The 18,340-nt window shown below is 52.8% G+C and overlaps 1 protein-coding gene across 1 annotated transcript in view; it reads right to left on the reverse strand.

Annotated features, from left to right (window-relative positions):
• Positions 1 to 18,125, reverse strand: part of UNCX (UNC homeobox) — an 18,370-nt gene extending 245 nt beyond the window's left edge. The window contains exons 1-3 of the mRNA XM_086947930.1: positions 17,732 to 18,125; positions 11,444 to 11,619; positions 1 to 980 (exon numbers count right to left, since the gene is read on the reverse strand). The exon at positions 1 to 980 is cut by the window's left edge and continues 245 nt beyond it. Coding sequence (XP_086804056.1) covers positions 87 to 980; positions 11,444 to 11,619; positions 17,732 to 17,999 — 1,338 coding nt within the window. The 5' untranslated portion in view covers positions 18,000 to 18,125 and the 3' untranslated portion in view covers positions 1 to 86. The remainder of the gene's footprint in view (positions 981 to 11,443; positions 11,620 to 17,731) is intronic.
• Between the last annotated feature and the right edge of the window lie 215 nt (positions 18,126 to 18,340).

The raw sequence follows: 18,340 nt of genomic DNA on the forward strand, positions 1-18,340 counted from the left end.
TGGGGTAGCCTGATATGTGGGGTCCGCTGTGCGCTCGGCTTTGGGAATGTCAGAAGTTACCTGGGCTGAGGGGGGTTGGGCTGGGGTCAGTCCATGTCCACCACCTCCTCACAGTCCAGGCTGTTGTCCGAGGGGCAGGGCTCGCTGCTGACCCCCGTGCTGCCCGGCCGCTCTGTACCCGTGCCCTCATCTGTGGTTCTGGGAGACTTTGGCTGGGAAAAACAGTTGTCCTTTGGGCCCTGCTCGGCCTGGGTCTGACCCGTGCTAGTCCCGGGATAGCGGCTCTCGCCCCCCGCCGTGCAGAGCTCCGCCTGGCCGTGGCCCGGGCTTGTCCCGGGACAGCGACTGTCCCCCGTCGGGGAGGCAGAGTTCGTGCTCCTGTCCTGCTCCGCCCTGGTCGGGGTGTCCTTGCCGCCCGGGGCGGTGGGCTCCTGGCCGCAGTTCGTCTTCAGGGCGGCCTGAGGCACCAGAAAGCCCAGGGGCTGCGTGATGGGGTAAAGCAGGAAGTGCCCCTTGCCCAGCAGAGGGCGCGCGCCGCCGGCCCGGAAGTCCTCGGGCGACTTCCGCCGCGGGGGCGAATGGGAAAGCAGGCTCTCCACGCTGAAGGGGTTCAGCTTCGGGTAGCTGGAGGGCCCGTCGTCCTTGGGCCGCGGGTAGTAGGCGGCCTCGGCCGGCAGGGGGCGCCGTGGCTGCGGCTCGGACTCGTTGCTCTGGGACAGGCCGCTGTCGCTGTCCGAGCTGGCCGTGTGCAGGGAGAGGGCGCCGGGCGAGTGCAGCTGCCGCTGCTGGCTCTTCAGCAGCTTCTTCTCGTGCTTGCGCTTCTTCTTCTCCATGCGCTCGAGCTCCTTGCGCGCGATCTCCTCGGGGTCCATGGGCTCCCCACTGCACGTGGTGGGGTGCGAGTTGTGCGCGGGCCGCCCGGGCCCCTTCTTCGTGTTCTCCTTCTTGCGCCACTTCGCCCTGCGGTTTTGGAACCAGACCTGCGGGGAAAGAAAACCGCCGTTAAATAGGGCTCTCAGAGAAGGGCGCATGTTTACATACATTTAAAAAAATATATATATTTTTAATTATTTCATTAGGCTTTATATATTTATACTTTATTTCTACTTGACTTGTTTCGAGTACATTGCATGTATTTAAATATTTTTACGTTGTTTACTATTTCATTTGTATGCTCGTTCAGTTGTATTTAATTTAATATTGCTTTTTTTAACGGAGATTACTTAAATGTATTTTTATTTGTATTTACATTATTATTGACGCGTACTTTTTATTTTATTTAGCGCTTTAAAGGTTGCTTACTTCATTCCATTCTTGCGTTAAAATTCCCTATTTATTTCACTGATGTATTTTTGGCTGCTACTCCTTGTATCAATATAGCACGCATATACGTTACCTAATCACAATTTGTTAATTAAAATGGGCATTTGTATTTTACATATTTATTAGGAGGCTGTGTCTAATCATAATTGGAAACTTCCCTTCAACAAATTAAATGAGATTTTGGTTCCATTCCAAAAAATGTTGACAAAAGCGAAGACAAAGACCATGATTTAAAAAAAAAACACAAAATGAACCTGTAATGAGACGTTTGGTCTGATATAACATAGAAGACGACTATACGGATTTCATATTTCAATTACGCCATACGGGGCGGCGAGAATAAAGTAAATGTACATGTCTGACCGCACTCAGTTGTTACTGCTCTTTAGAGCTACGAGTGCGTATTTATAAAAGCCCATACGTATTATCAAAAATATACATGTACTTTAAAGAGCTCTAGAAATTTGCTATGTCGCATCACAACGTAATTCAAACAATAGTACAAGTAATATTAGACAACATGCGATATCTAGTCTTCCGTGCTATGTATATACTGTGACATCTCGCCGTGGTGGTTCAGACCTCACTACAATTAAATACAGCTGACAATAATTCGCACTGTATTATTCCAAATGGTAAATGGAGATCGGGTCGAAATTAATAAAAAACACTGCTACAATAGCTGCATTTTGTAGATTTACACCTACTCTTGCAATTGTGACCTGAACGTCTCAACATAAATGACACAGGCGTGCTTTAAACTTCACCGAATACAACGGCAACGTTTGTTATTAAAAACAGATTATTTGCATTTTTATCTAACAATTTGATTAAATTAGTTTTGCGAGATGTAAAAAAGCAGATATTAAAACAAACTATTCTTATGTTGGGAGGCTATTTGTTAAAGTACCGACACAATGCTAAGCAAGTTGTATTCTTCCAAATACAAAGTAATCAGAAGCAACTCATGCGTTGCACAAACAAATATAAAAATAAACACAATTAGATTTTATTTTTACTAATAAAGCGACTGGCCAGTGTAGACTCTGCCCTCTGCATTAAATGTGCCGAGTCTAGGAACAGCGATTCAATTCACAGACTTGCGCTACGCACGATTTGTCAAAATAAACAACGGAGGGGGAACAACACAAGCTGCGGGAAGGTGTTTAGGTGTGAATGTGGTTGCAATAGATTTAAATCTGCCACGTCAGTGAGAGCTCCCCCTTGTGCTGGCTAAACTCCTCCCTCTCTTCGAGAGCTGAACCCGAGTGTTGACAGCGGGACTTTCACTTTTAATTTAGTGGGTGTTTCCGCTTCCTGTTGTGTGTTTGAAGGCACGCGGTGTTTCTGTAAAGAAACTGGTAGCAGAATTCGGGTGCTGCCCGTTGTGGTGCTAGGCGCACAGGCTCTATACAGAGGCAACTTGTGGTATCTGTGCATCTCTTGCTATGCTCTCCACAGGATTGGAATTCTGCATGCTTTGGTGGTTGTGTGCTGCGGGGTGTTCGGAAGGTTGTGCATCTCTGTGCCACCTTAGTACCGGATACTAATTCTGCAGTCTTTTGTGGTGTGTGTTCTGGGGTCGGTGCAGTTCCTTTCCCTGAGCTATACAGGATGTATCGTACAGCCTCTATACAGGTATGTTGGTATGCACCTCTGTCTCATGTTCTGTACAGTATGCCAGCGCAGTATGTTTTGGTGGCGTTGTGTTCTTTGTGTTGTGCAACTATGTCATGCTGTGTGCAGGATGTTAATGCTGCTATGTTTTGGTGTTGGTGTTGTGGGGCGGTGCCCTTATGTGCCATGCTGTGCACAGGATGTTAATGCTGCTATGTGTAGGCGGTGGTGTATTCTGGGTCAGTCACACCTGTTTCATGCTGTGCACAGAATACTAATTCAGCATGTTTGTGTGTGTGTGTTGGGGGAGGGTCAGTGGACCTGATGTGTGTGTTTTGGGTGTGTTGCGGCCTGGGTGCCGAACACCACTGTGTCATGGCCTGAATAGTATACTAATGACGCGAGCTTTGCTGGTGGTGTGCGCTTGTTGCTGTGCACCTCTGTGCCATGTTCTGCACTAAGACTAGGATTCTGAATGTTTTGATGGAGGGTGTGAAGTGAACATCTGTGCCATGCGTGCTACAGTATGCCAATGCTCCTGTTTTGGAGGAGAGTTTTTCTGCTTTATGCCATGGTCTAAAAGGGATACCAAGGCTGCATATTTGGTGGTATGTTCTGTGCAGCTCTGTGCCATGCTCTGTACAGTACACTATTAGTGCAGATGTTGGTGTCAGCGTGTTAATCTGGGGTCTGTGCAGCTCGTTGCCGAATGCCAGTGATGTGACTTCTTGGTATGGGTGTGATGTGTTGTGCAACTTTGCACTATGCTCTGTACAGAACGATAAAGAAGTGTGTTAGTTTATTTGAAGTCGGTTCAGCTGTGCTCTGAAGCCAATAGTGTGTTTTGTGGTAGTCATGTGGGCTGGGTGTTGTGCAGCTGTGCCCCATGCTATGTACAGGTTGGTAATACGTGGTGTTGGTGTGTTCCGAATCCTTTGCAGCTTGCACTTCTGATTGATCCGGATGTATGGTTTCTGAGAGGTGTGCCACCTCTGTGCCCATGCTCATTACTGACACTGGTGTGCCACCTATTTGCCCATGCTTATTACTGACACTGGTGTGGAGAGGTGTGCCCATGCTCATTACTCTCATTACTGACACTGGTGTGGTGAGGTGTGCCCCCTGTGTTTCCGACATATGTATGTTGTGTTGCGCAGCTGTGCCCATATTGTCTATTGACACTGGTGTCGTGAACTGTGCCCAAGCTGTCTACTGACACTGGTGTGGTGAGGTGTGCCCATGCTCTCTGCAGACACTGGTGTGGTGCCCCTCTGTGTGCATGTTCGCTACAGCCGCTGACGCGGTGTATTTCTCTGTGTCCATGCTCTCTGCTGACACTGGTGTGGTGACGTATGCTCTATACAGGCGCTGGCATGGCGAGTTGTGGCTCTCAGCGCCCATGCTCCTGACTAACAGTGGTGTGGTGAGCTGTGCCCTGTGGGTCCTCATGGTCTACTGACACTAGTGTAGTGAGGTATGACCCTCTGGGTCCTTACTCTTTACTGACACTGGTGTGGTGAGGTATGAGCCTCTAGATCCTTACTCTTTACTGACAGTAGTGTGGTGAGGTATGACCCTCTGGGCCCTTACTCTTTACTGACACTGGTGTGGTGAGGTATGAGCCTCTAGATCCTTACTCTTTACTGACAGTAGTGTGGTGGGTATGCCCCTCTGAGTCCTTACTCTCTACTGACACAAGTGTGGTGAGGTATGAGCCCCTGGGTCCTTACTCTCTACTGACAGTGGTGTAGTGAGGTATGACCTTCTGGGTCCTTACTCTTTACTGGCACTGGTGTTGTGAGGTATGACCGTCTGGGTCCTTACTCTCTACTGACACTGGTGTGGTGAGGTATGAGCCTCTGGGTCCTTACTCTTTACTGACACGGGTGTGGTGAGGTATGAGCCTCTGGGTTCTTACTCTTTACTGACACTGGTGTGGTGAGGTATGAGCCTCTATGTCTTTACTCTTTACTGACTGTAGTATAGTGATAAATGAGCCTCTGGGTCCTTACTTTCTACTGACACTGGTGTGGTGAGGTATGAGCCTCTGGTTCCTTACTCTCTACTGACACTGTTGTGGTGAGGTATGAGCCTCTATGTCTTTACTCTTTACTGACGGTAGTATAGTGATAAATGAGCCTCTGGGTCCTTACTTTCTACTGACACTGGTGTGGTGAGGTATGAGCCTCTAGGTCCTTACTCTTTACTGACAGTAGTGTGGTGAGATATGACCCTCTGGGTCCTTACTCTCTACTGACACTGGTGTAGTGAGGTATGAACCTCTGAGTCCTTACTCTCTACTGACACTGGTGTAGTGAGGTATGAACTTATGGGTCCTTATTCTTTACTGACAGCAGTGTGGTGAGGTATGAGCCTCTCGGTCCTTACTTTCTACTGACACTGGTGTGGTGAGGCATGAGCCTCTAGGTCCTTACTCTTTACTGACAGAAGTGTCGTGGGGTATGAGCCTCTGGGTCCTTACTCTGTACTGACAGTAGTGTGGTGAGGTATGCTCCTCTGGGTCCTTACTCTTTACTGACAGTAGTGTGGTGAGCCTCTGGGTCCTTACTCTCTGCGGACACTGGTGTAGTGAGGTATGACCTTCTAGGTCCTTACTCTCTACTGGCACTGGTGTAGTGAGGTATGAACTTCTGGGTCCTTACTCTTTACTGACAGTAGTGTGGTGAGGTATGAGCCTCTGGGTCCTTACTCTCTACTGACACAGGTGTGGTGAGGTATGACCCTCTGGGTCCTTACTCTTTACTGACATTGGTGTGGTGAGGTATGAACTTCTGGGTCCTTACTCTTTACTGACAGTGTGGTGAGGTATGAGTCTCTGGGTCCTTACTCTTTACTGACAGTAGTGCGGTGAGGTATGAGCCTCTGGGTCCTTACTCTTTCCTGACAGTAGTGTGGTGAGATATGACCCTCTGGGTCCTTACTCTTTACTGACAGTAGTGTGGTGAGATATGACCCTCTGGGTCCTTACTCTTTACTGACAGTAGTGTGGTGAGATATGACCCTCTGGGTCCTTACTCTTTACTGACAGTAGTGTGGTGAGGTATGCTCCTCTGGGTCCTTACTCTTTACTGACAGTAGTGTGGTGAGCCTCTGGGTCCTTACTCTCTGCGGACACTGGTGTAGTGAGGTATGACCTTCTGGGTCCTTACTCTTTACTGACAGTAGTGTGGTGAGGTATGAGCCTCTGGGTCCTTACTCTCTACTGACACAGGTGTGGTGAGGTATGACCCTCTGGGTCCTTACTCTTTACTGACATTGGTGTGGTGAGGTATGAACTTCTGGGTCCTTACTCTTTACTGACATTGGTGTGGTGAGGTATGAACTTCTGGGTCCTTACTCTTTACTGACAGTGGTGTGGTGAGGTATGAGTCTCTGGGTACTTACTCTTTACTGACAGTAGTGTGGTGAGGTATGAGTCTCTGGGTACTTACTCTTTACTGACAGTAGTGTGGTGAGGTATGAGTCTCTGGGTACTTACTCTTTACTGACAGTAGTGCGGTGAGGTATGAGCCTCTGGGTCCTTACTCTTTCCTGACAGTAGTGTGGGGAGATATGACCCTCTGGGTCCTTACTCTTTACTGACGGTAGTGTGGTGAGGTGTGTCCTCTGCACCCCTGATACCCACTGACACTGGTGTGGTGACCTATGCACTCTGTGTCCATGCTCTATACAGTTGCTGGTGTGGCGATTTGTGGCCCTTGGCGACCACACTCCCAAAAAACGGTGGTGTGGTTAGGTGTGCCCTGTGGGTCCTTACTCTCTACTGACACTGGTGTGGTAAGGTATGAACCTCTAGGTCCTTACTCTTTACAGACAGTAGTGTGGGGAGGTGTCCTCTGCGCACCTGATCTCTACAGACACTGGTGTGTTGACGTATGCACTCTGTGTCTATGCTCTATACAGGCGACACCCGCGCTCCCGACTAACACTGGTGTGGTGAGGTAGGACCCTGTGGGACCTTACTCTTTACTGACAGTAGTGTGGTAAGATGTGCCCTCTGCAGTCATGATCCCCACCGACAGTGAGCTGTCCCCTGTGGGTCCTTACTCTCCATAGGACCCGGATCCCCCAGCTTGCTCCCCGCTCCCTCCTTAGAACCTGACGACCCACATGAGAATCAACAACAGAGATTTGTGTGGGTGTACAACGGCCATGTTTAATATTTTGACACTGGTGCGATGAGGAGTGGACCGCTGCGCCTGTGATCCTGACTAACAGTGGTGTGGGAGGTGTGTCCCTCTGGGTCCTCACTCTCTTTTGACACCGGTGTGGTGAGGTGTCCATGCTCTCTACTGACAGTGGTGTAGTGAGGTGTGCCACTCTTCGGCCCATGCCCTCTTCTGACAGTAGTGTGGTGAGTTGTGCCACACTTCGCCCATGCTCTCTACTGACAGTAGTGTGGTGAGGTGTGCCACTCTCTGCCCATGCTCTCTACTGACAGTGTGGTGAGGTGTGCCCTCCCTGCCCTCTACTGACAGTAGTGTGGTGAGATGTGCCACTCTCTGCCCATGCTCTCTACTCACAGTAGTGTGGTGAGGTGTGCCCTCCCTGCCCTCTACTGACAGTAGTGTGATGAGATGTGCCACTCTCTGCCCATGCTCTCTACTGACACTGATGTGGTGAGGTGTGCCACCCTCTGCCCATGCTCTCTTCTGACAGTAGTGTGAGGTGTGCCACTCTCTGCCCATGCTCTCTGACTCTGATGTGGTGTGCCCTCTCCTAACAGTAGTGTGGTGAAGTCTGCCATTATTTTCATGGTTTCTACTGACAGTAGTGTGGTGAGATGTGCTTCTTTCGTCCATGCGGTCTTCTGTCACTGATGTGGTGAGGTGTGCCACTCTTTGCCCATGCTCTCTCCTGACAGTAGTGTGGTGAGGTGTGCCACTCTCTGCCCATGCTCTTTACTGACAGTAGTGTACTGAGATGTGCCACTCTGCCCAGACTCTCTGCTGACAGTAGTGTACTGAGGTGTGCCACTGTCATGTTCTCTACTGACAGTAGTGTGGTGAGGCGTGCCACTCTCTGCCCATGCTCTCTCCTGACAGTAGTGTGGTGTGCCCATGCTCTCTCCTGACCGTAGTGTGGTAAGGTGTGCCACTCTGCCCACACTCTACTGGCAGTACTGTGGTGAGGTGTGCCACTCTCTGCCCATGCTCTCTCCTGACAGTAGTGTGGTGATGTGTGCCACTCTCTGCCCATGCTCTCTCCTGACCGTAGTGTGGTAAGGTGTGCCACTCTGTACTCATTATTTGCCTGTCAATGGTGATCTTGCTTTGGTAGTGGTGTCACCCGATTAGGGCCATCCTCAGTACAGAGATAGATTCTTGTAGCAAGTGTTGTTGGGGGATTGGAGTCCTTACCTCTGTGCAGGGACTCATAATGCATGTTTTGGTGGCGGGTGTGCACCTCTTTACCTATCCACTAGTTTCCATGCCTTATTGGCTGGGTGGGCACCTCTGCCCTGGTTTTGTCTTGACACTGTTGCTCATGCTGCGTACTTTGGTGGCGATGTGGACATATCTGTGCCAAGCTCCATGCAGACACCAAGACATTCAAGTGCCCATGGCTGGCTAAAGAATTGTGGGCCAATGCTCCGTACAGACACATGCTGCAGGTGTGAGCGGCGGGTGGGCACCTCTGTGCCATGTTGCGCTGCAGGTTCCGTAGTAGGGTCAGGGTGGGCCTTTCTGTGGCATGTCCGACACACACACCTGTACTACAGGAGTGGGTGGGCATCACCGTGCCATATGTGATGATGGAGGCTTGGCACCACTGTGCCAGGCTTGGTACAGACCCTCTCACTGCAAACGCTGCTGTGTGCTACATGTGTGCATCTCTGCCTTGAGCTGCATTGCTCGTAGTGGGGCAAGTACGTCTGTACAGGCACTCGAGCTGCAGGTGTGGGTGGGTACCACAGTGGCATGCGTTGCGCGGGCACCTCTGCCCCAGTGCAGGCCCTCGCGCTGCAGGTGCGGATGGCGAGTGTACACCTCTGTGATATTGGTGGCGGGTAAGGACCACTCTTCCATATCCCGCAGAGTCTGGTGACTGGGTGGGCATACCTGTGCCATAGTACTACGCACCTGAACAATATGATACAGGTCCTAGTTAGTGTTAGTTATATACCTCTGCGCCAAGAGCCGCCGAGGTTGATAGCTGGGGGGCCATATCTGTGCCCTGCTCCCTACAGGCACTCTCGATGTCAGTGTGTATGGCGGGTGTATGACTTTGCCATATGATACGGGTGATGGGAAGTGGTATGCACCTCTGTGCCATAGGCAAAGAGGCTGGCAACTGGGGGGGGGGGGGCACACCTCTGTGCCATGCGCGTAAAGGCACCCGCGCTGGCGGTGTGAGTGGCGAATGTACATCTCTGTGCTATATGATACTGGTGTTGAAGGGTGTGAACACAACTGTGCCCTGCTCAGTACACTCAGACTGCAGGTGTGGGCAGCCGATGTACACCCTGGTACCCTGTGATACAGGGCTTGGTGCTAGGTACGCCCCTACGTGCCAGGAGCCGCAGAGGCTGACGCGTGGTGGGCACCTCCGTACCACACGTGCTGCAGGTGGCGCCGGCGGGTGTGCCCCACCGCCGCCGCCCGGGCGCCGCGCCGCGCGCTAAACCAAGGCAGCCTCTTCAAGGGCCGCCGCCGCTCCTCTCGCTGGTAATTCGGCCCTTTGTGCTAATTCCTGCCGGCCTGTCATTGAGAATTACTCATTACCGTATTAAAGGGAAATGGAGGGTCTCGACTTCACTTAACCAGCTCCGAACAAATTGGATAAAAGGGTTTCACACCAGAGGAGGTCAGGGAGGGGAGGAAAACGCCATTTTGTAAATACCGCTTCAAACAAGGCTAATGCTATAATGGCCCTCACCAGCGCCCTGCCAGCTTCCGCGACTCCTTTAAAGCCCGGCTCTGGAAATATGTACACAGGTTTCAATATAATGCGCTGTTTTAGTGGAGACCGGGCGTTTCTGCTTCTTTTAACGCAAGTAATGCGGAAACCCGCGGGCGCACGCACGTTCGCTGAACCCAACGAAACCGCCCAATAATGTTCAAATGTGTTTAGCAGAATATAGTATTTTATGGCTCAAAGGGGCATGAACGTTTCGTAAATAGGTATGTATGTGCACGATAAATATAATGCAGTTTGCGCCCCTGAAAATCGGTGCCAACGGCGGATCAATGATGTTGAGGGTAAACAAGGACATTGATTACAAAATGGGAGGGGCTCTTTTGAATATTTGGGTACATGGGCAGAGGACTATTTGATTCATTCAACAAAATCCAGATCTCCTATTTCAGCGTCTTATATTTGTATTAATTTTACATTTGAAGGTAGATTATAGGGGTTTTGTGGTCAACGTTGCGGGCATAAAGGACCATAATGCTGAATCGTCTGATAAAAATAATTTGAACACCAAGAACAAAAATGTTTTTAAATTAAAATGCAGAAGACTAGACGCCGATTTTCACGATATTTTCAGCGCCTTTTTTCTGTAAAAAACATTTTTTCAATATAAAAGTATATTTACACAGCATATTTTTGTGGTGAAAATGAATTGAAGCAGAGCTGAAGATGGCCTGGGCGCTCGGGGCTGCTAGGGGACGGGGGTTCTAGGAGGGCTGGGACTGCTATGGGGCGAGAGCTGCTAGGGGGCGGGAGCTCAGAGGGCTGAGACTGTAGGGGACAGGAGTTGAAGGGGACGATGCTGCTAGTGGACGGGAGCTTGAGGGCCCGGAAGCTCTTTACTGCTATGGGACAGGAGCTAAGAATGCCCAGGGGTCTGGGGAAGGCCCGTGCTGCTAGCGGAAGGGAGTTCTGATACCACTGGGAGCTGCTAGGGCGTGGGAGCTTTAAGGGCCAGGACAGGAGATGTGGGGGGGCCTATCTTTAAAGACAAAGGGGGGTTCTAGTAGACCAGGACTGCTTGAGGAAGGGAACTAAGAGGACGGGGCTGCTAGGAGACATGGGCTCTGGGAGGACTGCGCCTGCTAAGGGGCGGCAGCAGATAGAGGAAGGGATCCCCGAGAGGGCTGGTGGTAGCTCCGAGAGACACCCCGGGGCACAGGATGGTCCAAGGGGCAGGGGGCTGCTAGAGGCAGCGAGCTCCAAGGAGGCCAGAGCCACTAGGGGATGTGAGGTCTAAGAACACAGGCTGGGTGTTAGGAGAGGGGCCTATCTCCGAATGCACCGCGTCTCTGCCTCCCATGGGCTGAGATTTTAACTCTGAGTGCGGCCTAAGCTCCTGTTACGGTTTTGAGCGTGCTTGGGGGCAGATTTACAAGCCCCCTGCGCCACTTTTGCGTCACTTTTCTTATGTTAAAAGTGACGCAAAAGTGGCGCTAGGAGCTTGTAAATCTGGCCCATATCCTCTAAGGAACCAGTCCCTACCTTCAAGGCCCTAGTGCAGTGCTCTAGCTTGGCGCGGGCCCCCCGGGGGACGACGAGTATCCGCTCTCACGACGCCACATACCTGCACCCTGGACTCCACCAGGTCGAGCCGCAGCGCCAGCGCCTCCCGCATGAACACATCCGGGTAGTGGCTCTCGTTGAAGGCCTTCTCCAGCTCCTCCAGCTGCCAGCCCGTGAAGTTGGTGCGGGTCCGCCGCCTCTTGCAGCCGGGGCTCTCTTTGTCCGGGTCGCTCGAGTCTGTAAAATCACCGAGAAAACAACACCGTGAGTGCCGCGAGGCCTCGTCCCCGCACCGCCACGCGCCACCTTCAAAGCAGGCCTCAGCATCTACAACAACACAGCTTTTGTGTTTGCCATCAAAGCGGCGCGCACTGTCCCAAGTAAGAAAACAAGGAAGCTGAGCGCCTGGGAGCCTTTCTCCCCCACACTCTCGGAGATCAAAGGCGGCCATGATTGTTTTTCCGGATTTCCCACGTTGGGCAGCCGAACTTAGAGGCAATCACAACGGCCCCCTGCCGAGAGATGCTTCCCACATGTATTACTTCACTGCTGGTTTTCCCCTACATGGAATGATGGGGTGGGGAACAGGGTACACCACGGCTACAAGAACATTTCTGACGTACTCTGGACACGGCTCGCTCCTAAAAGGCCAGTCATATCGGATCACCGGGTTCTACAATGTCTGTCACCCCTCTCCTACAGAGTCAGGTACCTGGGGCTGTTCTGCGCCTAGAAGACAATCTACACACCAGGATCATTCTCATACAGGACCAATGCTGTGGCTGTCATCTAGTCCCCGCGAGGCCCGAACCCCACACCTAGTAGTCGTCACCCCTCTCTTAAAGGGCATGTTATCAGAGGTCACCTTTCTTCTATAAGGCCATTCAGGTACAATCTCACCCCACCTCCACATACAGTTACCTGAGGTCACTGCAATCCCAAGGCCAACCAGTGTCACGTTGCAACGCCTGTCACTTTTCTTCAACTAGGCCAGTTAACTGCCATTACACCATTCCCTCAGGCCCGGTCGCTTGGAGTCACCCCGATCTAAAAGGGGGCAGCAAAAAGGCTGGTCCCATGGACCCAGTTAACTGTGGTCACTTCGTTACTACAAGTCTGGTCATTTGGTCCCTACAAGACCAGAGGCTGTTCCGTTAAAGGGCCCATCACTTGAGGTCACTCTGCTTCTCAAAGGTCAGTGACACAGCTTCTACGAGGCAGCCCCTAGACATGAGGGCATGCCTACAGGCCCAGTCACCTGCAGTCAATCCTCTGTTAAAGGGAAGAGTCAGTTGCAGCCTCTCTGCTCCTACAAGCTATGGGGGCCACCCTACTCGAAGAAGAGAAGTCTCCAAGCCAATCCCTGGGTCAACTCGCTACTGCAACCTGGACCCACCTGACCCCAACCAGGCCAGTCGCCCTCTCCTAGAAGGCCAGTCACGTGGTGGCCGCAGACAGAACAACAACGGAGCGTTAAGCAGAAATGTATTATCTGATAAACATGTCCCAGATCACCCTTTAGTTTTATGCCTCAACCCAATCAGGGTGCTTTTTGATAGGCCAACAGTGTCAATTGTTAACATTGAAGTTTTGTTGTTTTACAAAGACTTGCTGGCCCCAAAATCTTTCCATGCAAATTATCCCACTCCTAAAGCAGATAAAGCAATGTCTTCCTTCCACCCCCACAACTTTAAAATCACATAGAAGGGAAATCCTGAACCGCCAGAGGTACACAGATTTCCAGACTGGGCCAGATTAAACGGAGTTAGCCTGAGGTTATGGGCACCTTTCCATGTAGGTAGAATGCACTACATTTCCCTGCCCTAAAGATAAAGCACTAGACTGCTGGCCCTATATGAGAGAGACGGGATGTATGGACTTAAAAAGCCGAATGTCAGGTTCCTTTTACTTACATTCTGCGGGCCCAGTTATTGGCTTCTTTTTGCTTTGCAGAGGCCCTTGGCTGTTGTTTATTTGCTGGTTTATTTGCAGAGGTTCTAGATTGCCCTTCTCCGTGTTTTGTTTGCAGAGACACTGAACTGCTCTATCAGTGATTTTTTTCAAAGGCCCTGGGTTGCCCTTCTTGGGGAGTTCTTTCGGATACACTGGATTTCTGTAGAGGTGCTTTTATTTCCGGGGGCCTGTATGCCGGTGCTTTATTTACATAGTTCTCTAGATGCACTGACGCTGTTTGTTTTACACAAACGTTCTGCTGCCCAACCGGTGATTTGTTTACAGCTGCCCAGGGGTGTCCTATCGGTGCTTTGTTTACAGGGGCCCTCGGATGTCCTATCGGTTGTTTAATCACGATGGCTCTGGGTTGTCCTATCGGTGCTTTATTTACAGAGGCCTGGGCTGCCCTACTGGTGCTTTATTTGCAGAGGCCCGAGTTGTCCTATCGGTGCTTTGTTTACAGGAGCCCTCAGATGTCCTATTGGTGTATTCATGGGACTCTTGCTTGTCCTATTGGTGCTTAATTTACAGTGGATCTGGGTTTTGTACAGTGGCCCTGGGTCGTCCTTTCGGTGCTTTGTTAACAGGGGTACGGGGTTGTCCTATCGGTGCCTTGTTAACAGTGGCCCTGAGTCGTCCCTTCGGTGCCTTGTTAACAGTGGCCCTGAGTCGTCCCTTCGGTGCCTTGTTAACAGTTGCCCTGAGTTGTCCTCTCGGTGCCTTGTTAACAGTGGCCCTGAGTCGTCCCTTCGGTGCCTTGTTAACAGTGGCCCTGAGTCGTCCCTTCGGTGCCTTGTTAACAGTGGCCCTGAGTTGTCCTCTCGGTGCTTTGTTAACAGTGGCCCTGAGTCGTCCTCTCGGTGCTTTGTTAACAGTGGCCCTGAGTCGTCCTTTCGGTGCTTTGTTAACAGTGGCCCCGAGTCGTCCCTTCAGGCTTTGTTAACAATGGCCCTGGGTTGTCCTGTCGGCGCTGTCTTTGCAGATGCCCCAGACTATCATTTGTCCCACTCTTCTAACACTGTGCACAAAGTCAATGGGGTGCTCTTTGTTCAGCCTGCCAGACTTATTATTACCCGTGGACTCTTTGTTACCCCGCTCATATAGAAAGGCCTGAAGAGTTAAGGGAGACTGTAATAATTGTTTTACATACATTTCTTAGTTGTTGGGCTTTAAAAAACCAACCCCGCCCCCGATGTACCTCTAAATATACAGCTAACAAAGCCCAGCCTTAGATTCAAGAGATGAAACGCCCCTGCTTTACTCAGTATCCGTGAAGCCAGGCTTGCCACATCGAGGCCCGGTGCGCACGGTACGTAACCCGTGCACAAGGCTACCGTGGAGCAATCATGGGCATGGCTTACAGGGCACGGTGTACACCGGCCCTGCTCCCACAGCAATGCCCTGGTGAAGGCTGCTTCACGCCGAGGACGGCTATGGAAGGAGAAGCTACCGCTCCAGAGAGAGACCTGCCCCGCAGCCCACGGCTTCAGATGGGAGACCGAGCCGCCGAGAAGGGAAGCTCGACTCCAGCCGCTCATAGCTGCCCCGGTCCGTGCCAGGGAGGCCCGACGCTAGCCCCAGCATACACAGGAGCGGCGACGGCTCCCGTGCTGACATCCCAGCCGGCGTCCATCCGTGCACACACCGGCCTGATGCGTCCTCACGGACCCGGGCTGCAGCCTTTGTGCACAGACCCTACTGTCCGTGGACCACTTTCGGCTGCGGCCCCGCACGGACTGGGCTTCGGCCCTCTCCACAGATCACATCCTGGTTACCCACAGAGCAGAGACCCCGTCCACAGACCCTAATGCCCGGGAAGCTCAATCCACGCGCTGCTGTCTCCACAGACCGTGCTGTGCGTTGATGACATCCCGGTTACCACAGACCAGTGGCAGCACCCCGTCCACAGTCCCCGATGCCCCTGAAGCTCCCGCTACGAGTGGGCACACAGACCCCGCTGCTGCCGTCTCCCCCGAGGCCCGGTGCCAGCGGCCCTCCACACACACCGTGCTGCCGCCGTCACTGGGGCACACAGACAAACCCGTTCGTTGCTGGGTCTCATGCACGCGCACAACCAACCGCGGCCCCTCATACTTTACAATCACAGCTGGCTGATACTTCCGTAAACCCCGATTACACCTCGACACCCACCACCTCCCTCTCTGATACCTAGAACCGCGGTCCTTTCAACATTCGGGAATCCATCTGAAACTTCTGTGTGCGCGTCTGTCCGATACTAAGACATACACACGGCCCCTGCCCTCACCGACCGACGGGATTACCGGTACAGACTTCCTCCCGCAGTCATCACCCAAACTCCAATTCCCACCACACCCACAGTCCGGGTACCCGCCCTCACCCACAGATGTGCACAGGACGTTTTCTCCATCCGTATATTCGTCCATCGACATGGCCTGCAACACACTTTTATGTCACTTCGAGCAAGTGTTCCGGCCCTCGACTAAAAGAACCCCAGGTACAAACTACAGTGAGGGCGCGTCATAGCAACAATCCCATGCGTGTCCGGTCCCTGCTTCCTCAGACGAGGACTCAACGTCTGCCCAGTATCGCGACAGTAACCCCAGCTCTGCCCAGCATCGCCCGGGTAGAAGAGAATCGTGAAACATTACCGCTTAAGAACAGTTCCCACCAGCTATGGGAGAACCACGCGCAACATATCATTACCCAAACACAACAATAAATCGCCCAACCTGTTCCCAACACCCTAACACAACAAAGAGAATTGAGGGCCACCACTGAACCTCACGCCCAGCCTCTTCCAGGCCACCTTGCGCCCAAACACCTCAGTTGATAGTCGACAATCACACAGCATGCAACCCCCAACTGTGCCCACATTCGAGTCAGGGGACCTCAAAACCTGACAACAGTCCGGACGCACAGACCTGCTCTGACAGCATTTCCTCGGCAGGGCGCGGGGGGCCAGCTGCTTAAGCGCGGCCCAAGACACAGTCAACTCAGCTCCCACGGTGTGGAGACTCCCCCCTGACCAAGCGCGGGCAGTGCCTGTACTCCACTCCCTAGCTGAACCCCCAATGCGCCCTCACAAGGGAACCTTCGCTCGGTACTCGCTTCACTGCGCGCAGCGCTGCCCCAGAACAGGGGCCGGCTCTCCAGGCACAGGTGGGCCCGGTCTGTGAGCCCTCTATATGGGGACTTGAATCTGGGTGCAACTTCCGGGGTGAAGAGGTCTTCTCTCCATGCCTGGACTCCCCAACATCTGTGCCCCCACCCACCACCGGTCAGCACCTCGCAAAGTTTACTTATTGGATACTGTGAGGGGTGCGGGGTTCCCCGCTCCCGGACATGTCACCCTAGGCTCAGTGTCCCCTCCTCCTGCTCGGGAGCGAACAATGAAATTCATTCTCGGTGCCCCAGACCTCTTCTTTCGGGGTCTGGATCACAGGTCCCCGCTGCACCCCATAAGCTCAGTCTAGTTACTGTCACTTAGTCTAGTGCTTGGTCTCGATCAACACTGGCTTCTATGAGCATCACTCTTCGCCTCAGCAGATGCAGTGTCCCTTCCCCATCATGGGAACTTAGTCAATGGACACTGTCACAGTCCAGGGATGTGGTCCAGAAAGCCTCCTCCTCAACCACTGGGAGCTGGGTTCGAGCTCTCTTGTAACTCAGTCCTGGCGCCCCTTGCTCAGCTCCCATCACCCTCCCTGCACGCTTCCTTTTAAAGGTACTGTGTGCTAGGTCATTCATTTATTGGGGCCAGCCCTGGGCTTTCAGAGGTCCCGCTCCCACGCCTGAACTCTTTCTCATACATGTCCACTGCTGCCCCACCATCCAATTCCTTGAGCTCCCTCAGTGCTCAGTCACTCAGTCCGGGGGTCTCCCCTCCTCAGTGAGCTCCAGTGCCTGCCCTCTTACTTTAGCAGGACCCCTGCACACCCTTAACACGTGTGAATCACTCACTGCTCTCTGTCACTCAGTCTTCGGTCCCTTCTCCATGCCTGCGCTCTTCAAGACACCTCTCCATCCCTCACACAAGTGTCCCGTCACTCAGTCCGGTCTCCCTTTTTCAGGTCCCAATATTAGGTGCCTTTGAAGGGGGCCTTCACCACCCCCTGGAGCTCAGTCTATATCTTCGATCTCTCTGTCCTGCCACTGATACTCAAGTGTACCATCACTCATATCCCACCCCTTCTTCGCTCTTCCTCCTACAGGGTCTTTGCAGGGTCCCTTCTCAACCCTATGAGTTCACTCTTTGTCTTCTGTCACTCAGACCTGCCACTGATGTCCAGGTCCCATCACTGAGTCAGATCTCGTCCCGAGCTGTGCCCCCTCTCCATCCACGGAATCACAGGCTGCCTCTCTCTCTCTCTTCCCCATCCCCAGTGCCCCCCACTTCCCGTGCTCCCCTTCTCACCTGACATCTTGTACTGCTGCCCGTCCCCGTTGAGGCCGCAGCCGGAGGGCAGCAGCTGGCCGGAGTTGACGACGGAAGCGGCGCACGATCCGCCCAACAGCCCGTCGATGGAAAAGGGCCCTCCGGCGGCGGCGGACTGCAGCTGGTGACCGGCGGCGGCCAGCTCGTACACATGGTGGTGGCTGAGCGGGTAGGGGAAGCCCACCATGCCGCCCAGGGAGCCCCCGAACTGGGCGTGCGGGTGCTCGAGGATGCGGCTGTCCATCATGTCCGGGCCGGAGGGGCGGGAGCCTGGAGGCCGGAAAGCGGAAGCGGCGGCTCCTCAGCGGCCGTCGGAGGCGGCGGCGAGAGCGGTGCACAGTGACGGGCCGGCGCGGCCGGGAGGGTACATGCTGCCAGCGCCGGGGCCGCCCTTTACTTTATCAACAGCACCCTTCCAATAATTAGCCCGGGCTTGGGGAGCGCCCGGGCCAATCACAGGCCCGCCTGGCCGTGACGTCACAGACGGGGCACGCACGCCGCGTCCTCCGTATCGATTGCTAATTATACCTGACATCCACCTCAATAAACAATATCAGAGCTGTCACAACAAGACAAGGGGGGCTTTGA

The sequence above is a fragment of the Lissotriton vulgaris genome, unplaced genomic scaffold (genome assembly GCF_964263255.1).
Source record: "Lissotriton vulgaris unplaced genomic scaffold, aLisVul1.2 SCAFFOLD_2391, whole genome shotgun sequence".
Classification (NCBI taxonomy): Eukaryota; Metazoa; Chordata; class Amphibia; order Caudata; family Salamandridae; genus Lissotriton; species Lissotriton vulgaris.